This window comes from Pseudonaja textilis, chromosome 10 (assembly GCF_049901715.1).
Source record: "Pseudonaja textilis isolate UNSWEBS1 chromosome 10, rPseTex1.2, whole genome shotgun sequence".
In the NCBI taxonomy this organism is placed as follows: domain Eukaryota; kingdom Metazoa; phylum Chordata; class Lepidosauria; order Squamata; family Elapidae; genus Pseudonaja; species Pseudonaja textilis.
This window is the reverse complement of record NC_141999.1, coordinates 13499360-13514167: the sequence shown is the minus strand read 5'-3', so window position 1 is coordinate 13514167 and position 14808 is coordinate 13499360. Positions and strand designations below refer to the sequence as shown.

Below are 14808 nucleotides of genomic sequence, written 5' to 3'. Positions count from 1 at the left end.
CAACAAAACTATTCTAGATGCTTTAAATGTAAATAGTGATTATTGCAGCAGAACCTAAAGTTAAATTAAGCACAAATTAGTATTAAATCTATAATAACTGCAAAAAATTCACATACTACAACAGGTATTTTTATAATAGTTATCATGCACACTATTATTGCACAGACAAAAAGCTATTATTAAACTCAGCTTTTTTTCACCCAGCAAAACACAGCTCATCTTGAAAAGCTAAAATCCATCAGGAAGTCCCAAGGTTGTCAGATATATTAGGAAGTTAAAAAAAAAAATCCCAGAAGGCAGCACTATGACTTTCATTGTTTCCAAAATAAGTATATGTGTATATATGTATTTAATATACTGCCAATCAAGAGTTCAAAGCAATGTTATGTTCTGGGTCCAGAGCATAGAAATATTTTGATAAATAGTATTTGAGTATTTAATAAATATTTAGTTCAGATTTAATCCAACATATCTACAATTACACTGCAGAGTATAATGCCAAATTCAGTAATTATTGTAAAAATACAAAAATATACTATAATACTTTAACAATACAGAATTACCACTTCAACTTTACAGCAACAGACCAAATGCCTTCTACTGACAGTAAATGATAACCAGGACAGAACAGGACATACATAACTAGCATGTATGCAAACTGTCTAGTAAGTACCAAGAGTATTTAGTGTGTGTGTGTGTGTGTGTGTGTATCTCCATCCTCCCTTCTATCAAATATTATTATATATTGTTCAGTGATACCTTGGTACTTAACCATTTTAAAACTCATCAAATTTGGTCCTCAATGAACTTGACATGAACATTTTGTCCCGATACTAATTTATTTGGTATTCATCACACAAGCTAGAACTTGCTACCCTTTCCAGCGGAAACAAAGGGTCACACATTAGTCACCTAAGTTTATTTGGTGCTCATTTTTAGTACTCATTGCACCTCCCAGAACCAATTAATGAGTACCGAGGTACCATTGTATTTTATTACCATATATATTGGGGGGAGGGGGGTGCTACTCTCTCATGGCACCTGTTTCTGAAGCAACATTAAGACTCTCACCCAGACTGACTCAATTTAAATAAGCCGTAAGACCTGGCTCAATTCTCAAGATCTGGGTTAGTGTTGGTGATGATTCTATGACATTTTGTTTTTGTTTTTAATGATTGTTTTTCCCCCAGGTGTTTGATGATTTTCCTATTTCAAAATATTTTATTGTAAGCTTGTATTTTGTAAGCCACCCAGAGTCATAATATATTGGGGAAGTCTACAAATTTCATAAATAAATTATTATCAGGCCAAATCAAGCCCTGCAAAGATTTCTTATTGAAGGATAAAGAGCATAAGCTATCATGCTGATTCAGTCCTGACAGGTGGGTTGGTAGACAGATATTTTTAAATTTCCCAGTCTAGGGATGAGGGAATTACTTGCCCTGTATCACCCACCATTCACCTGAGATATAGCGGTTAAAGTTCTGGACTAGGAGAAAACGACCTAGGATCTGACTCCCCCTCCCTCCTTCTATAATATTTTATGCTAAGACATTCCAAACCTAATGTCCACAGTAACCTAACAGATAATTGGCTTTTAAAAAGTTAATAGCTCATTCAATATACAAGAAATGAGTAATGAAACACTTAAGCAACCTTGCTTAACTTTTGCTTATGTCCTTCTCCCCAAAGAGGAATTCCAATTCCTAGAGAATTAAACGGTGGTCTTATTTAGAAGATCAAAGCCAAATAAATCATCAGTACTTTATAAAGTACTCACTCCTTCTACTCCTGTGGGAATCTGTCCATTGATGTTAAGTGTTCTGAAAGGAGAATGAGTAGAGAGGCGTTTGTCCCATTCACTTGGTCGTGGCTCAGGAACAGATTCCATGAAGTTTTTCTTCAGTTCACTGATGTTAGCATGATGCTTCTTTATTTCTTCTTGGGTTTTATCTAGATCCTATCATTTTAGGGGAAAAAATCCAACACAAACCACAGAAAGTTTTACTGAAGCGAATCTACAGCTCCCCTTGATGTTGCAGAAAATTAGTCAATTCTTTTTTTTTCCCCTCAGAGAGATAAAATGTACTAGTTAGTGCAGGATATCCCCACTAATTAGGTTCAACATTATTTTTTTCAATTACACTAACAAAAATAAAATCCCAATTATTTCAGGAGTGGCAATCTTTTCAAATTTCCTAATTTTGGAACAGTTACCTGTTATACATTTCCAACACTCAGCAGATATTATTAGTCTAGAACTATTCGGAGTTTATTCCAAGAACGTGCTTCAGACATGACTGGGTGTATCAACGTTAAAGGAAATGTTTCTTTTCCTGGGACAGTGTGGCTATCTTCCAGAATTGCTACACAATCATAGGAAAAGATGTGGTTATTTTCTGCACTTGAAAAAGGGAGTTATACTTATGCCTCCACATTCCAAAGCATCTTTTTGGAAATCAAATCTGAAACTTGTAGAAATTTATTAGCCTCTTTAAAGTTTCAATCCTATATTCACAAGTGGTAAATTTTATTATGCTTGATGATACTCTTTGGAACTCAATTTGGCTCTTGGACCTTTTTTGCCTGCTGTTAATCTTATATCCAAAAAGCTTTTACCAGCTGCAGACATAACTGATTGGTGTGGTATATATTTTTGTGATTATGGTGTTACCAAAATCCATAAAGGTTAATCATTGCTAATCCTAACCCTCGGTAGGAAAAAAATACCAAGAAATAAGATTGCTGAATTAAATGGACATAACTGACTAGTGTATAAAATTCACTGGTAGGAAAAAACATTTTAGTGAGCAAAAAAGGAACAAAAGCCAACCAATTATTTTGGTTACCATCATCCAGGATAATATGACTTCATTAGTTACTTGATTTACCTTTAATAAAATACACACAAAAATCCCATTTGGACAATACCATTTCAGAACTTGGATTAGAAGGTTAATATTTTTATTAGTATGCATATCTCAGAAGTTTATCACTCATATGCTCATCGATCTGCAGGAAAGGTTTGTCTTATGGATACATATATGCATGTTTGGGAAAAGATATTTTATCACCAAATGTTCAGCCACTCACTTTATTACAAGGATTGGATACAGCCTGCACTGCCCAAGGAACCCTTTCTATCTTGATGCTGCCATTCCTCAGATTGACAAATATAACTACAGAGGGTACGTATTGACTCTACATGTATTTGTAGATCATTAGGTTTCTTTTATTTGACCTTTGCTCTCCCAGTCAAGGAAAGTCTATGCTTGGTACAATAAAACTGAATTGCACACATTTTCAGGTTTTGGAAAATCCTTGGATTTTACCTCTGGAACATTTTCAGTTTTCTCTATTTTAAAATCAAACTCAAGGCTCAATATAAGAATACTTGAGTAGGACAGTCCAAAGAAGGGCTATACCTCATTTTATACTGTATATGTTTAACATTTTTAAGAGTAATAACTTGAATATCTGCAACAACACAGTTAGGGGTCAAACTAAATATGTGAAACAAATTAGAAAGTGGCAATGGGTTACATATTTATCTAGAGCCCCATATGGTAACAGGAGATACAATTACTACAAAAAAGAGGTAAGTGCATTGGATTTTTTTTAAAAAAACTACCAAGAGTAGATAAGAAATTAAAAAGCTGATTTATAGAGGAATTAAAATGATATAGATGAAATATTCACTGCCTCTTGCCAGATCACCTTATGTTGTTGACTGGATTACACCATTTTAATTTTGCCCCAAGCTCTGCATTGTAGCAAACTCAAAGCTGTACAGCACGAAATTAAAAATTCAAAAAGTAATTAGTACATTAAAAAAATTGACACTGCACAAGAATCTCCTATGCTATTTCTGGAATTGTGATTAAAAGATAATAACACACAAAAACAGAATCAGTATAGGAAGCATACATTTTCCTGTATCAGTAATATATGATTGGAATGTTCAGTATATTCAAACTCATGTTCAAGTGAGGGAAAAGTGCAGTCAAGGCTGCCAATCTCATATATGTAACCAAAGAAATTGAAAATTATCACTTAGAATGACAAGAAATATCAAGTCTATTCAGCTTGAATAAAATAAATAATCTTGCACATCAGAAATGAAGTGATGACATTCTACTTCCTCCTTTCCAACTTATTGGGAACTTTAAAGGGGGGGTGGAACTATTCTGTTTGAATGCTGTTGAGAAACTAGCCACACTTGAGGTGGAACTGAACTTTTTAACTATGAACTTTTTAACTATGGACAAGTTTAGTTTTCCCCTTCCCCTTCTACAAAGATATATAACCATTCTAGTTTTGACATCAACAGCACTGACAGAAGGAGATATGGTTTATGATATGCTACCCATATGTAGGATATGGCAAAAAATAGTCAGCTAGCATCATAGTATGAGGACCAGTCCACTTATTCAAGCTCCTGAATAAGTTGAAACACTTGCTGAACGAGCAGTCATTAAGCGAAGACAACCTGAGAAGCTTAAAAGAAAAGACTTTGAAATTAAAACTGATGATCAGGGCTACTCTGATTGAACTCAATTTTATATAACTATTCTGGGATTATAACCTACAGAATGGCACCACAAAATACAACTCAGACAACCTTGTTTATTTGTGTCAATCATATAATTGCATGCTTGGAGACTGTTATGCATAGATAATTGTGCAACAAGTTGCTCTGATTTAGAAATACATTTAAGTGAAAAATGATCCCAATCACATATTTTCAGATAACAAGAAAACAATGTAAACAGATAAAGAAAAATGGTTGCATAATGTCATGTTTATGGTAACATGCAAAAGCCTATTTCTAACAAAGTCATGCAAAGAGCAGGCATATACACCTCACCCCAAAAACACAAATGCTACAGCAGAGGCTAAAAGAGTTTAGCAAAGAATGTAGAGGTCCAGGCAAATGCAACTGAAAGAAGCTTCAAAGTCATACAAACCTCCAACATTAAATTGCTATGTCTTATATAAATGTTTTCACCATCTAGTCTCTTTGATCTTTTCTGTGAAAGAAAGGGGGGGGAAAAACAAAACAAAACAAAAAAACACACACAAAAATTAAAAAGATTGTTCTTGCAGGTATTTGCAGATTGGAAAACGAAAAAGGTTAAACTAACATTCATAGAGCAATGATTTGTGAATGGGGTATAGTGTATGGAATCATAAGATCATGTGAAGAATATGAGGAATGTGTGTGGTCCTGCTCATGAATGATGAAAAAAATGTAATGGGTTCTTTTTAAAAAGACAGTTATCATGGCTCCATCATTCTGCAAGCTGTTCTTCCACAGAGACACAGTATTTCCAAAAAAGAGTAAGAAATTAGAATATAGCTATGCAGAACACTAGAAATGTCCTCCTGGCTCTCTAGCATACATAAAAACATTTTTGAAACAAGTATTTGTTAACACTTATTTCAAAATTTAAGTACATCTATTTGTCTTATTCTATTACAGTAATACTTGTTTTTTACTTCCTGAATTGTTGACTCCTTGTAGGAAGTTTTTTACAAAATAATTAGGAAACAAGAAGTATAATTAAGGAAACTTTTACTAATTCTTTGGCTAATTGATTGTGTGTATTTAAAAACAAGTATCAACTGATAAAAGCACAGGAAGAAACCAAAATATTGTCTTTTTAAATATGTTGCATATGCATGAGTGATATGATAATTTTGTTTTGATGGAAGTGAAAAAAACTGCTAACCTTCCTCATTCTTATCGGGTCTTCCTCTTTTTCTGCACGCTGCTGTTTTATGATAGTTTTTTTAAAAAAAGACAAAAAAAATGGGTTCATTTATTTGGATTTGATTTAGTCTTTTCCCCCTTTTTCTTTTTAAAGAAAGCAAAGCAACCTAACCAGACAAACCTGATTTTGGTCGCCATTTGTGCTGGGTACTGACATTTTGATATGCGTTTTCCCCACCTACGTTAAAAAATAAAGTGGCAAAAACATTTTTTTGTTAGTAGAGTTTTGGAGATAGCATTGCTTCAAAAACCACCATTTGTTTTTGAAGCATTGTGTAAACATGCATTAATTAACATGCACTCTTATGAAGACATAAATAAACATCATATTTTATAATGACAGTTTGTTAGTCCCATATAGTTGATGTTATTTTATTCAGTATTTTGAATTCTTCAAAACGATTTTATTGTAAGTATAAATATGTAAAGAGGTTTAAAACACATTATACAGCTGTATACTTCAAAAGGTCTCTTCCAACCTTTCTCTTCTTGTTATTTCTGGATGTGATGAGCTTCTAAAAATCACAAGAAGCATGAGAAAATCTCTACTTTGTATTTAACTTGATCCTTGTTGCAATGAATGTTCTAAATGAATTGGGGTGATACTTCAGGAAACCGATTAGATTGCAATTCATTTGTTACATAGAAATTTGCTTGAGAGGGAATTGTGCTGGTTTGACCAATGTGAAAGTCTGACAAAGAACAAGCACAGGGCAGGGTAGCAGGTGTGGAACAAGGAATTAAGAATCAGAACATCAACTGAATGAGAAACTAGGCATCAGAACAGAAGCAGCCAAGAAGGCACTAGTCAGAAAAAGAAATCCAAAAAACTTAAGTGCATAAAATGAACAGAGACAATACATTTGAGCTATAGGAAAAATAAAAAGAGTTTTAAACCAAACCGTTTATATGAAGTGTCTAATAGAAGTGAGGAAAGGGTGAAGGAAAAAGGTCCCAGCAGGGGAATTCTATTAATTCTGGGTTTCTTTGTCCTTACACATATGGCCTTGGCAATCCTCACACACTAGAGTAAGGACTGATTACATCAAGAGTATCGATATGCAGAAAAAAGGACTTAGCCAGACATTTCTGTTTCTTAAAGATGCTTGCAAGTTAAATGTTTGAATTGGGTGAATTATCAATGATTAAATATAGGAGACAGACAGGGCACACTTTTTTTCATTTTTAAACAGTCCAAGGTTTTAAACCAACATTAAAATATTAACGTATTGCTCAATACTGATAAGCAATGGCAGACTATATTTCAACTATCAACTTCAATACAATATTGTAATATGATATTAGCTGAACTGAACTATACCCATTCATTGTCAGTAAATCCCGCTGAAACCAATCGGGTGCATTTTTAAATATAAGAATATGGGATTTAACTGCAGTAAAACCAAGAATAAATTTATTTAACCAAAATTAAATTTTGATATACTGTTTTAGACATTTTCATGCTGAAGTCTGGATTATAAATAGGTTTTTCTATTTTTTTCTCTTATTAAAATCTGAGGAATAGAATTTGAAGAAAGAAAAAACCACAGGCATCCATACCAATTACTGTAATGTATATGTAAGGAATTTCAGGATACACTAAAAAAGCCATCAAAAGTAAGAGTTGAGATACAGAGCAAGATAATAAAACATTTCTAACACAATAACAATGTATATAACGAACTCTTTAGATCCCAGTTTAAAGATAATATATCTAAAATAATCTCATTTAACATATTTAAAGCATAACACAATGCATGATGTTACATAACGTTTAGATTTTCTCTTGAAGAGACTCTCAAGCAAGTTCTTTACAGTGTTATTAAAAGTTAAACGCATATAGTTGGAAAATGTCTTCTAGCACAGCATCAGAGTCTAAATACTTATCCCCTCATATTGATTCCTATTACTGACATACTGCATGAGGAAGAAATCTATCTTAATAATCATTATCGGTAGCTCCATTCCAAACTCTGAGTTCACTTGCATCAGTGACAAGAATTAACTAACTGCAAGTGAGTCATACTTTTGAAGGAATATGTTTAAACCCTGTATTGACTTTTTAAAATTTGGATTCTTTTGGAGTTGGCACCTATAATCAATCAATCAAATCAATCAATAAATATTATTAGGGCAAAGCGTCTCTCTCTCTCTGTAAAAAAATATAGAGACAAAATTTAATCCACTGAATAAGTAAAAGTAACTCTGTGAAAATACAGAAAGAGGGAATTTATAAGCACCTATTTTTGAGTAATATATTCATTCATCATTGATGATTAAAATACCAATGACTGTTCAAGAAATCCAATTTGCCACTTATAGTATCAATCTGAAAAACTTGCTCAGAATTTGATTTGAAGATTCCAAGAAGTGCAGTGAATGAGTATAGAAGCTTTGTAAGAAAGTTAAAATGTAAGTTGAATATAGTTTCAAAGAAGATTCAAAAAGTAGATGAAACTGTCACTAACTGCAGCTAGAGATATGAAAAAAAAAATGACTACAAGTTACTAATATGGTTTTAAAATCTCAAAACGAAAAAAAAAAAACTATTGGAAAGCAAAGTTTAGGAAGTACACTGATCAACACAATCAGAATTATTTAGTTATAAGGAAACCCTGAAGAATATTTGGCTTGAAACTTTCTTAAGTTGTTAAAGCAGTGCTTAGAAATCTGTATTTTTCCCTCTCACCTTTAGTCTGAGGACAAAATCAGAATAAGCGGTAAATACTTTTACAGGCTGCCTATGCAAGAGGTTTAACTCTGAGTGGGATCAATCTCTTATCTTGTTCTAAGACAAACAAAACCATCTTACTAATAATGATAAAAATGGTGGATCATACCTGAAATCCTTCAGCTGCTTCTGTTTTGGCTTTATCTTGCAATGTTCCTTCAAGTTTTACTTCTTTTTTTACTGTTTCTTTTTCAGTTTTAAGAACTGCTGGTTCTTTGCTGACAGATGCAGCTGGTACAGTTGGCTCAGTAACATGGCTCTGAGCAATAGCTGGTGCAGATGTAGGTCGTGGGCTTCTATCAGGTGTAACCACTGCTACTGCTAAGCAGAAATAGATACATCTTCAGTAATAATACAGAACACAATCAAGAAGAAAGCCACAACACTGCGAAATAAATACATGCAAGGCGATTGGCATGTCAAAAGCAGAATTTATTTTAAATGCATGAAGAAAAATGTTAAAGAAAACATTTAATATAACCAAGAGCCACACATTTAATGTTAGTCAACAATACACTACCATAAAAAGCTTATTTCAAGAGTCACTGTAGAAAGTAGGTAACTGGTGCAAATAATTATCACAGGCAATATATCACCACCTAATTACTGCTGTTAATCATAGTGATAAATGCAAAACAAGACCACTTGAGTTACTGATAGATATAGAATCTTTACTATAAAGATTAAACTAAATAAATTTATATTTTTGTTTCAAAGGATGGCCCGATCATAATACTGGCTTTTTAAAAAGCAATTATCACAAGTATATCCTGTGTTGTGAGAATAGTATGAAAAAGTCGATTGCATGGACTTTAATAGCTTCTTTCTCTCTCTTAAGTGAGACACCTCCACACTGTAAATTGCATCACCTCTCAGGTGCAACAATACATTCAGACTGGGTCCTAAAACTAAGCAAAAGAATGAGTAGCAATATTACTTCATGCTACATCCAAATTAATTTATTTTACCATACTCACTACTATTCAAAATGTTATCCAAAAAATTATATTGCCTCAAGTTTGACATTTTCAAAATCTAATTTAAAATGAAGTATACATTTCATTAATCAAGTATACTGTACTTGATCAACGTCAAATGATATTACTCAAGCTAAAAAAATTATATTTGATACTATTTCTTCCATATCTTGTTTTGGTCCTTTAATGCTGAACTGGCACGACTAAAGTCTCCCTAATTCCCAAACATATACATATACATATGCTCATAAGTTTACATACCCTGGCAGAATTTATGATTTCTTGGCCATTTTTAGAGAATATGAATGATGACACAAAAACTTTTCTTTTACTCATGGTTAGTGATTGGTTGAAGCCATTTATTATCAATCAACTATGTTTATTCTTTTTAAATCATAATGACAACAGAAACTAACCAAATGACCCTGATCAAAAGGTTACATACCCCAGTTCTTAATATGGTGTATTGCCCACTTTAACATCAATGACAGCTTGAAGTCTTTTGTGGTATGCGTGGATGAGGCTCTTTATCTTCTCAGATGGTAAAATCGCCCATTCTTCCTGGCAAAAAGCCTCCAGTTCCTGTAAATTTTTGGGCTGTCTTGCATGAACTGCACGTTTGAGATCTCTCCAGAGTGGCTCAATGATATTGAGGTCAGGAGACTGAGATGGCCACTCCAGAACCTTCACTTTATTCTGCTGTAGCCAATGACAGGTCAATTTTGGCCTTGTTTTTAGTATCATTGTCATGTTGGAATGTCCAAGTACATCCCATGCGCAGCTTCCGAATTGATGAATGCAAATTTTCCTCCAGTATCTTTTGATAACATGCTGCATTCACCTTGCCATCAATTCTAACCAAATTTCCTGTGCCTTTGTAGCTCACACATCCCCAAACCATCAGTGATCCAGCTCCGTGTTTCACAGTAGGAATGGTATACTTTTCATCATAGGCATTGTTGACTCTTCTCCAAACGTAGTGTTTATGGTTGTGGCCAAAAAGCTCAATTTTGGTCTCAACACTCCAAATGACTTTGTGCCAGAAGGTTTGAGGCTTGTCTCTGTGCTGTTTGGCGTATTGTAAGCGGGATACTTTGTAGCATTTGCATAGTATGGCTTTCTTCTGGCGACTCTATCATGCAGCCCATCTTTCTTCCAGTGCCTCCTTATTGTGCATCTTGAAAGAAGCCACACCACATGTTTTCAGAGAGTCCTGTATTTCATCTGAAGTTCTTTGTGGGTTTTTCTTTGCATCCCAAACTATTTTCCTGGCAGTTGTGGCTGGAATTTTAGTTGGTTTACCTGACCATGGTTTGGTTTCAACAGAAATCTTCATTTTCCACTTCTTGATTAGTGTTTGAACACTGCTGATTGGCATTCTCAATTCCTTGGATATCTTTTTATATCCCTTTCCTATTTTAAAGAGTTCAACTACCTTTTCCCGCAGATCCTTTGACAATTCTTTTGCTTTCCCCATGACTCAGAAGCCAGAAATGTCAGTGCAGCACTGGATGAAAGATGCAAAGGTCTGTCAGGAGTCCAGGAACTCATTGACCTTTTACACACACACACTAATTACAAGCAAACAGATCGCAGGTGAGGATGATTACCTTTAATAGCCATTCAAACCTCTTTGTGCCAACCTGTGTGCATGGTATCAGGCCAAAATCACCAGAGTATGTAAACTTTTGATCAGGGTCATTTGGGTAGTTTCTGTTGTCATTATGATTTAAAAAGATTAAACACAGTTGATTGATAATAAATGGCTTCACCCATACACTAACCATGAGTAAAAGAAAAGTTTTTGTGTTATCATTCATATTCTCTGAAAAATGGCCAAGAAATCATAAATTCTGCCAGGGTATGTAAACTTATGAGCACAACTGTATATAGGTACTCATCAACTTAGGACCACAATTGAGCCCAAAGTTTGTTAAGTAATAACTGAGTTTTGCCCCTTTTCACAACCTTTCTTGCCACAGGTGTTAACTGAATCACTGTTAAGTTAGTAACATGGTTTAGTGAAGCTGGCTTCCCCCATTGATTTTGCTTGCTAGGTCACAAAAGGTGATCCTAGGACCCCAGAAGACTACATAAGTAGATGCCAATTACCAAGTGTCCAAATTTTGATAATGAGACCACAGAGTTGCTGCACAGATTATGTGTGAAAAACGGCCATAAATCACATTTTTCGGTGCCATTGTAACTTTTAATAATAAAGGAGAATATTTATAGCTCAGGGTTGACATGAGGGGCCCTTGGTGCTCTCTGGGCTTCCTTGTTTTCTTGCGAACATTTCATTACCCAAGCTAGGTAACAGTGCTGATTTTACCTTATTTGGGTAATGAATGTCTGCAAGAAAACAACCAAGCTCAGAAAGCACCAAGGACACCTAACTTTGAACATTTCATTAAACAAATGGTGTAAGTGATTGACAAGTGGAAGACTACCTGTACTTCACTTCCTTTCCCTCAGTTTGGATTTATTACATGCTACCACTACTAGTTCATGCTCATTCACCCTGGCAATATTCCAGAGAGGAGGAAAACAGTGGAAAACATGCATACTATCAAAACTGGACTAAACCATAAACTCTTTTAGAGCAGCTTTAATTGTGAATGCCCCCGTTCACAATTTGAAGTCTATCGTATAAATATATTAAGCTTCCTGGTAGTTCTTTACCCATTATCGTACTATTTTGTGCCATACTACTGGTAAGTATTGTTATAATAACTCTAGTGAATTGTTAGATAAATAAGAATGAATATTAGTCACTAAGGAAAATATATTAGTCACAAAATATAAGAAGTTGTTACTGTGGTACCTGACTCTTCCTGAATTGTTTCAAGTAATATCGATTTTGGTTCTAAATCCTGTACAACTGATTTTTCTTCTTTCTCCTCTTCTTTTATTGTACTTATGTCAAGAACATGTATAGCTATAAAAGTTATGAATGCATTTTAAAACTTCAAAGAAGTAAAAAGAGAATTACTAGGAGCAAACTTTAATATAATTTTGTCTCTTCTTCCAAGCTCACTCAGTTGTGCCCAGCTAGTTTTTGTATGCAAATACAGGCACAGGCACATTGCTCTGCATTTTTTTCTATTGAAGCAGTCATTCAGCTCTAGAAAAAAAATGTGACTGCTTCAAAGATATGACATGAGCTTGTAATCTGTCTTTAGATTAGATCTAAATATAAACAACCTAATTATTCTGTTTGCTTTCTCTATCCAACTTGATAAATGATTCACTAGTACTACTGTGTACAAATGATAGAATGCAAATGTAATCACTGTTCTAACAACATATTACAATTTTGAAGGTTGCTACTTGTCACCATTCTGTTACCTGAACACACAAGAACAAGGCGCATGTGTTTATATATGTAGTATCCTGCTTTGTTTAAAAGGATACTGTTCTCCCATTAAATTTCTTCAGTCTTATAATATGAAATGTTAATAATACATGCAGAAACTGATATTTCCATTCTCAAAAATCTAACTAGATGGCTAAATTATACAACAGGAAATATCTAAGAATAATCCTACTTCATCTGAACAATATTAAAATAAACTAGCAAACTGCTCTAAATATGTCTTAGCACTAAGAATGACGACAAAACAAAATAGCATTGTGAAAGCAGCAGACTGAGACTGAATTCAATGTCTTAAATGTATGTTAGAAGAAATCTAACTTGCTTTGTAGAGGCTTTCCAAGCCAGATTATACTATTATAGACAAACTTAATGTTTTTAAAAATAGGATGAAGTTCTCATGGAAAATAATGCTTAAATTACAGGAAACACCCCCCCCCCAGATATCCTAAGTTTGAATGTAACTTTAGGACTGCATAAATGATATTTCCAGCATCACAGTTACACACTATCTATAATGAAGAATACAGCTGGCCAAAGATATTGAAAAACTCTTTTGCAAAGTATCTTTTTTATTTTACAATAATGAATATGGAAAGTGGTTCCCCTTCTGTCATCTGACACCTTAGAACTAAACTATTTTCTCAAGTAACTGAGATTTATTGTTGATGCAAGAATCCAAGTATTAATATACAGGAGGGGCTTTGTGTTCCAATCATTGAAGAACTCGTTTTATTCCTTTATGAGGGGGAGGGGGGGAATTTCCTGGGAGGAAAAATATACCCAAGAACATGTGAAGCCTTTCAGAATTAGGTAAGATGTCTTAGCTCACAAAAGGATAGAAAAAGCACCGCAGAGACAGGGTCAGAGAAAGAATCAGTGCTACCCATAGTGATACCTGGCTTCTCCTGAAATTGTTCCAGGGGTTCTGATTCCGGAACCCCAACCAACACCACATCCTCCTGCTTCTCCTCCTCTACGAGTTTGAACTGAATTTTTTGAGAGCCACGTTTAGCTGAAGAAATTGTGCATGTGTTAAGAATGTACAAAACATTGTATATAGAAAATAAGTTGCTAAATTTTAGTATGGATACAACTGCTTTGTTGGTTTCTTCAATTTTATATTCAGCTGGCTTCAGTTAAAATTATCTCCAAATTTGAAATAGTTCTTAAAATTCAAAACTGTTAGCAGCTCTATTAGAAAAAACATTGTTAAGTTTAAGGAAGATTTAAAAGCTACTTTTATGATCATTTTAAAATGGTTTGTCTTCACGTTATGTCACCAACATGGAAGTCTTTTCCTGAGGCATTCACGTTACATAACAGAAGATACAATGACCCACTCAGGAAATTATAAGTTATTTCCTCATGACCCAAAGAACATGACAAAATAACAGAGTTGCGGTAATCAGGGTATGGTAAGAATCAGATGCCCATTTTCAGTTCTATATTTTTTCAAACTTCCCATGTAAATCCAATACCACTTTTTAAAAAATCAATTACTACTACACATGTAGGGCAAATATTACCGAAATCCAACTCAGTAGAATCTGTAAAGAACCAACGTAAGACAGGAACTTATAGTAAAGAGGAAAAAGTTTAGGGCACTCACCACCATCAAGGCTTCTTGAAGCACGTTTACTTGCTGTTCGTTCAAACTGTGGTGCAGGCCGATCTATCAGGGCACTAGCTTGCCTTGTCTGAGCTTGTGTCCGGCCACTGTAGCGAAATTTAGAACCCAGCACCAAGAATCTGCTCTTGGGGAGTGCTTCAGTTGATGTTAATCTAAAAGATACATACATATCCTAATGTTATTCATTTACAACCCAAGGATATGTTTCCAATGCAGATAAAATGACTGCAACTCAATGATGAGCACTATCTTAATTGTATCATTATTTTATTGACTTATAAGTGCCATTCACAACTATTGAAACCCCAAGGCTGTGAAGCT

General features: G+C 34.2%; 1 protein-coding gene across 50 annotated transcripts in view; it reads right to left on the bottom strand.

The window, feature by feature from the left end:
- Window positions 1-14808, bottom strand: part of EPB41 (erythrocyte membrane protein band 4.1) — a 105385-nt gene that overhangs the window by 22723 nt on the left and 67854 nt on the right. For 10 of the 50 annotated variants that reach the window (XM_087939766.1, XM_087939801.1, XM_087939754.1 and 7 more), the window contains 8 exons: window positions 14467-14639; window positions 13753-13869; window positions 12306-12419; window positions 8614-8825; window positions 5895-5951; window positions 5733-5774; window positions 4968-5030; window positions 1781-1960 (listed from right to left, as the gene is read on the bottom strand). In XM_087939766.1, coding sequence (XP_087795892.1) covers window positions 1781-1960; window positions 4968-5030; window positions 5733-5774; window positions 5895-5951; window positions 8614-8825; window positions 12306-12419; window positions 13753-13869; window positions 14467-14639 — 958 coding nt within the window. The remainder of the gene's footprint in view (window positions 1-1780; window positions 1961-4967; window positions 5031-5732; window positions 5775-5894; window positions 5952-8613; window positions 8826-12305; window positions 12420-13752; window positions 13870-14466; window positions 14640-14808) is intronic. The other 40 variants (XM_087939781.1, XM_087939804.1, XM_087939760.1 and 37 more) reach the window with 14 other exon arrangements.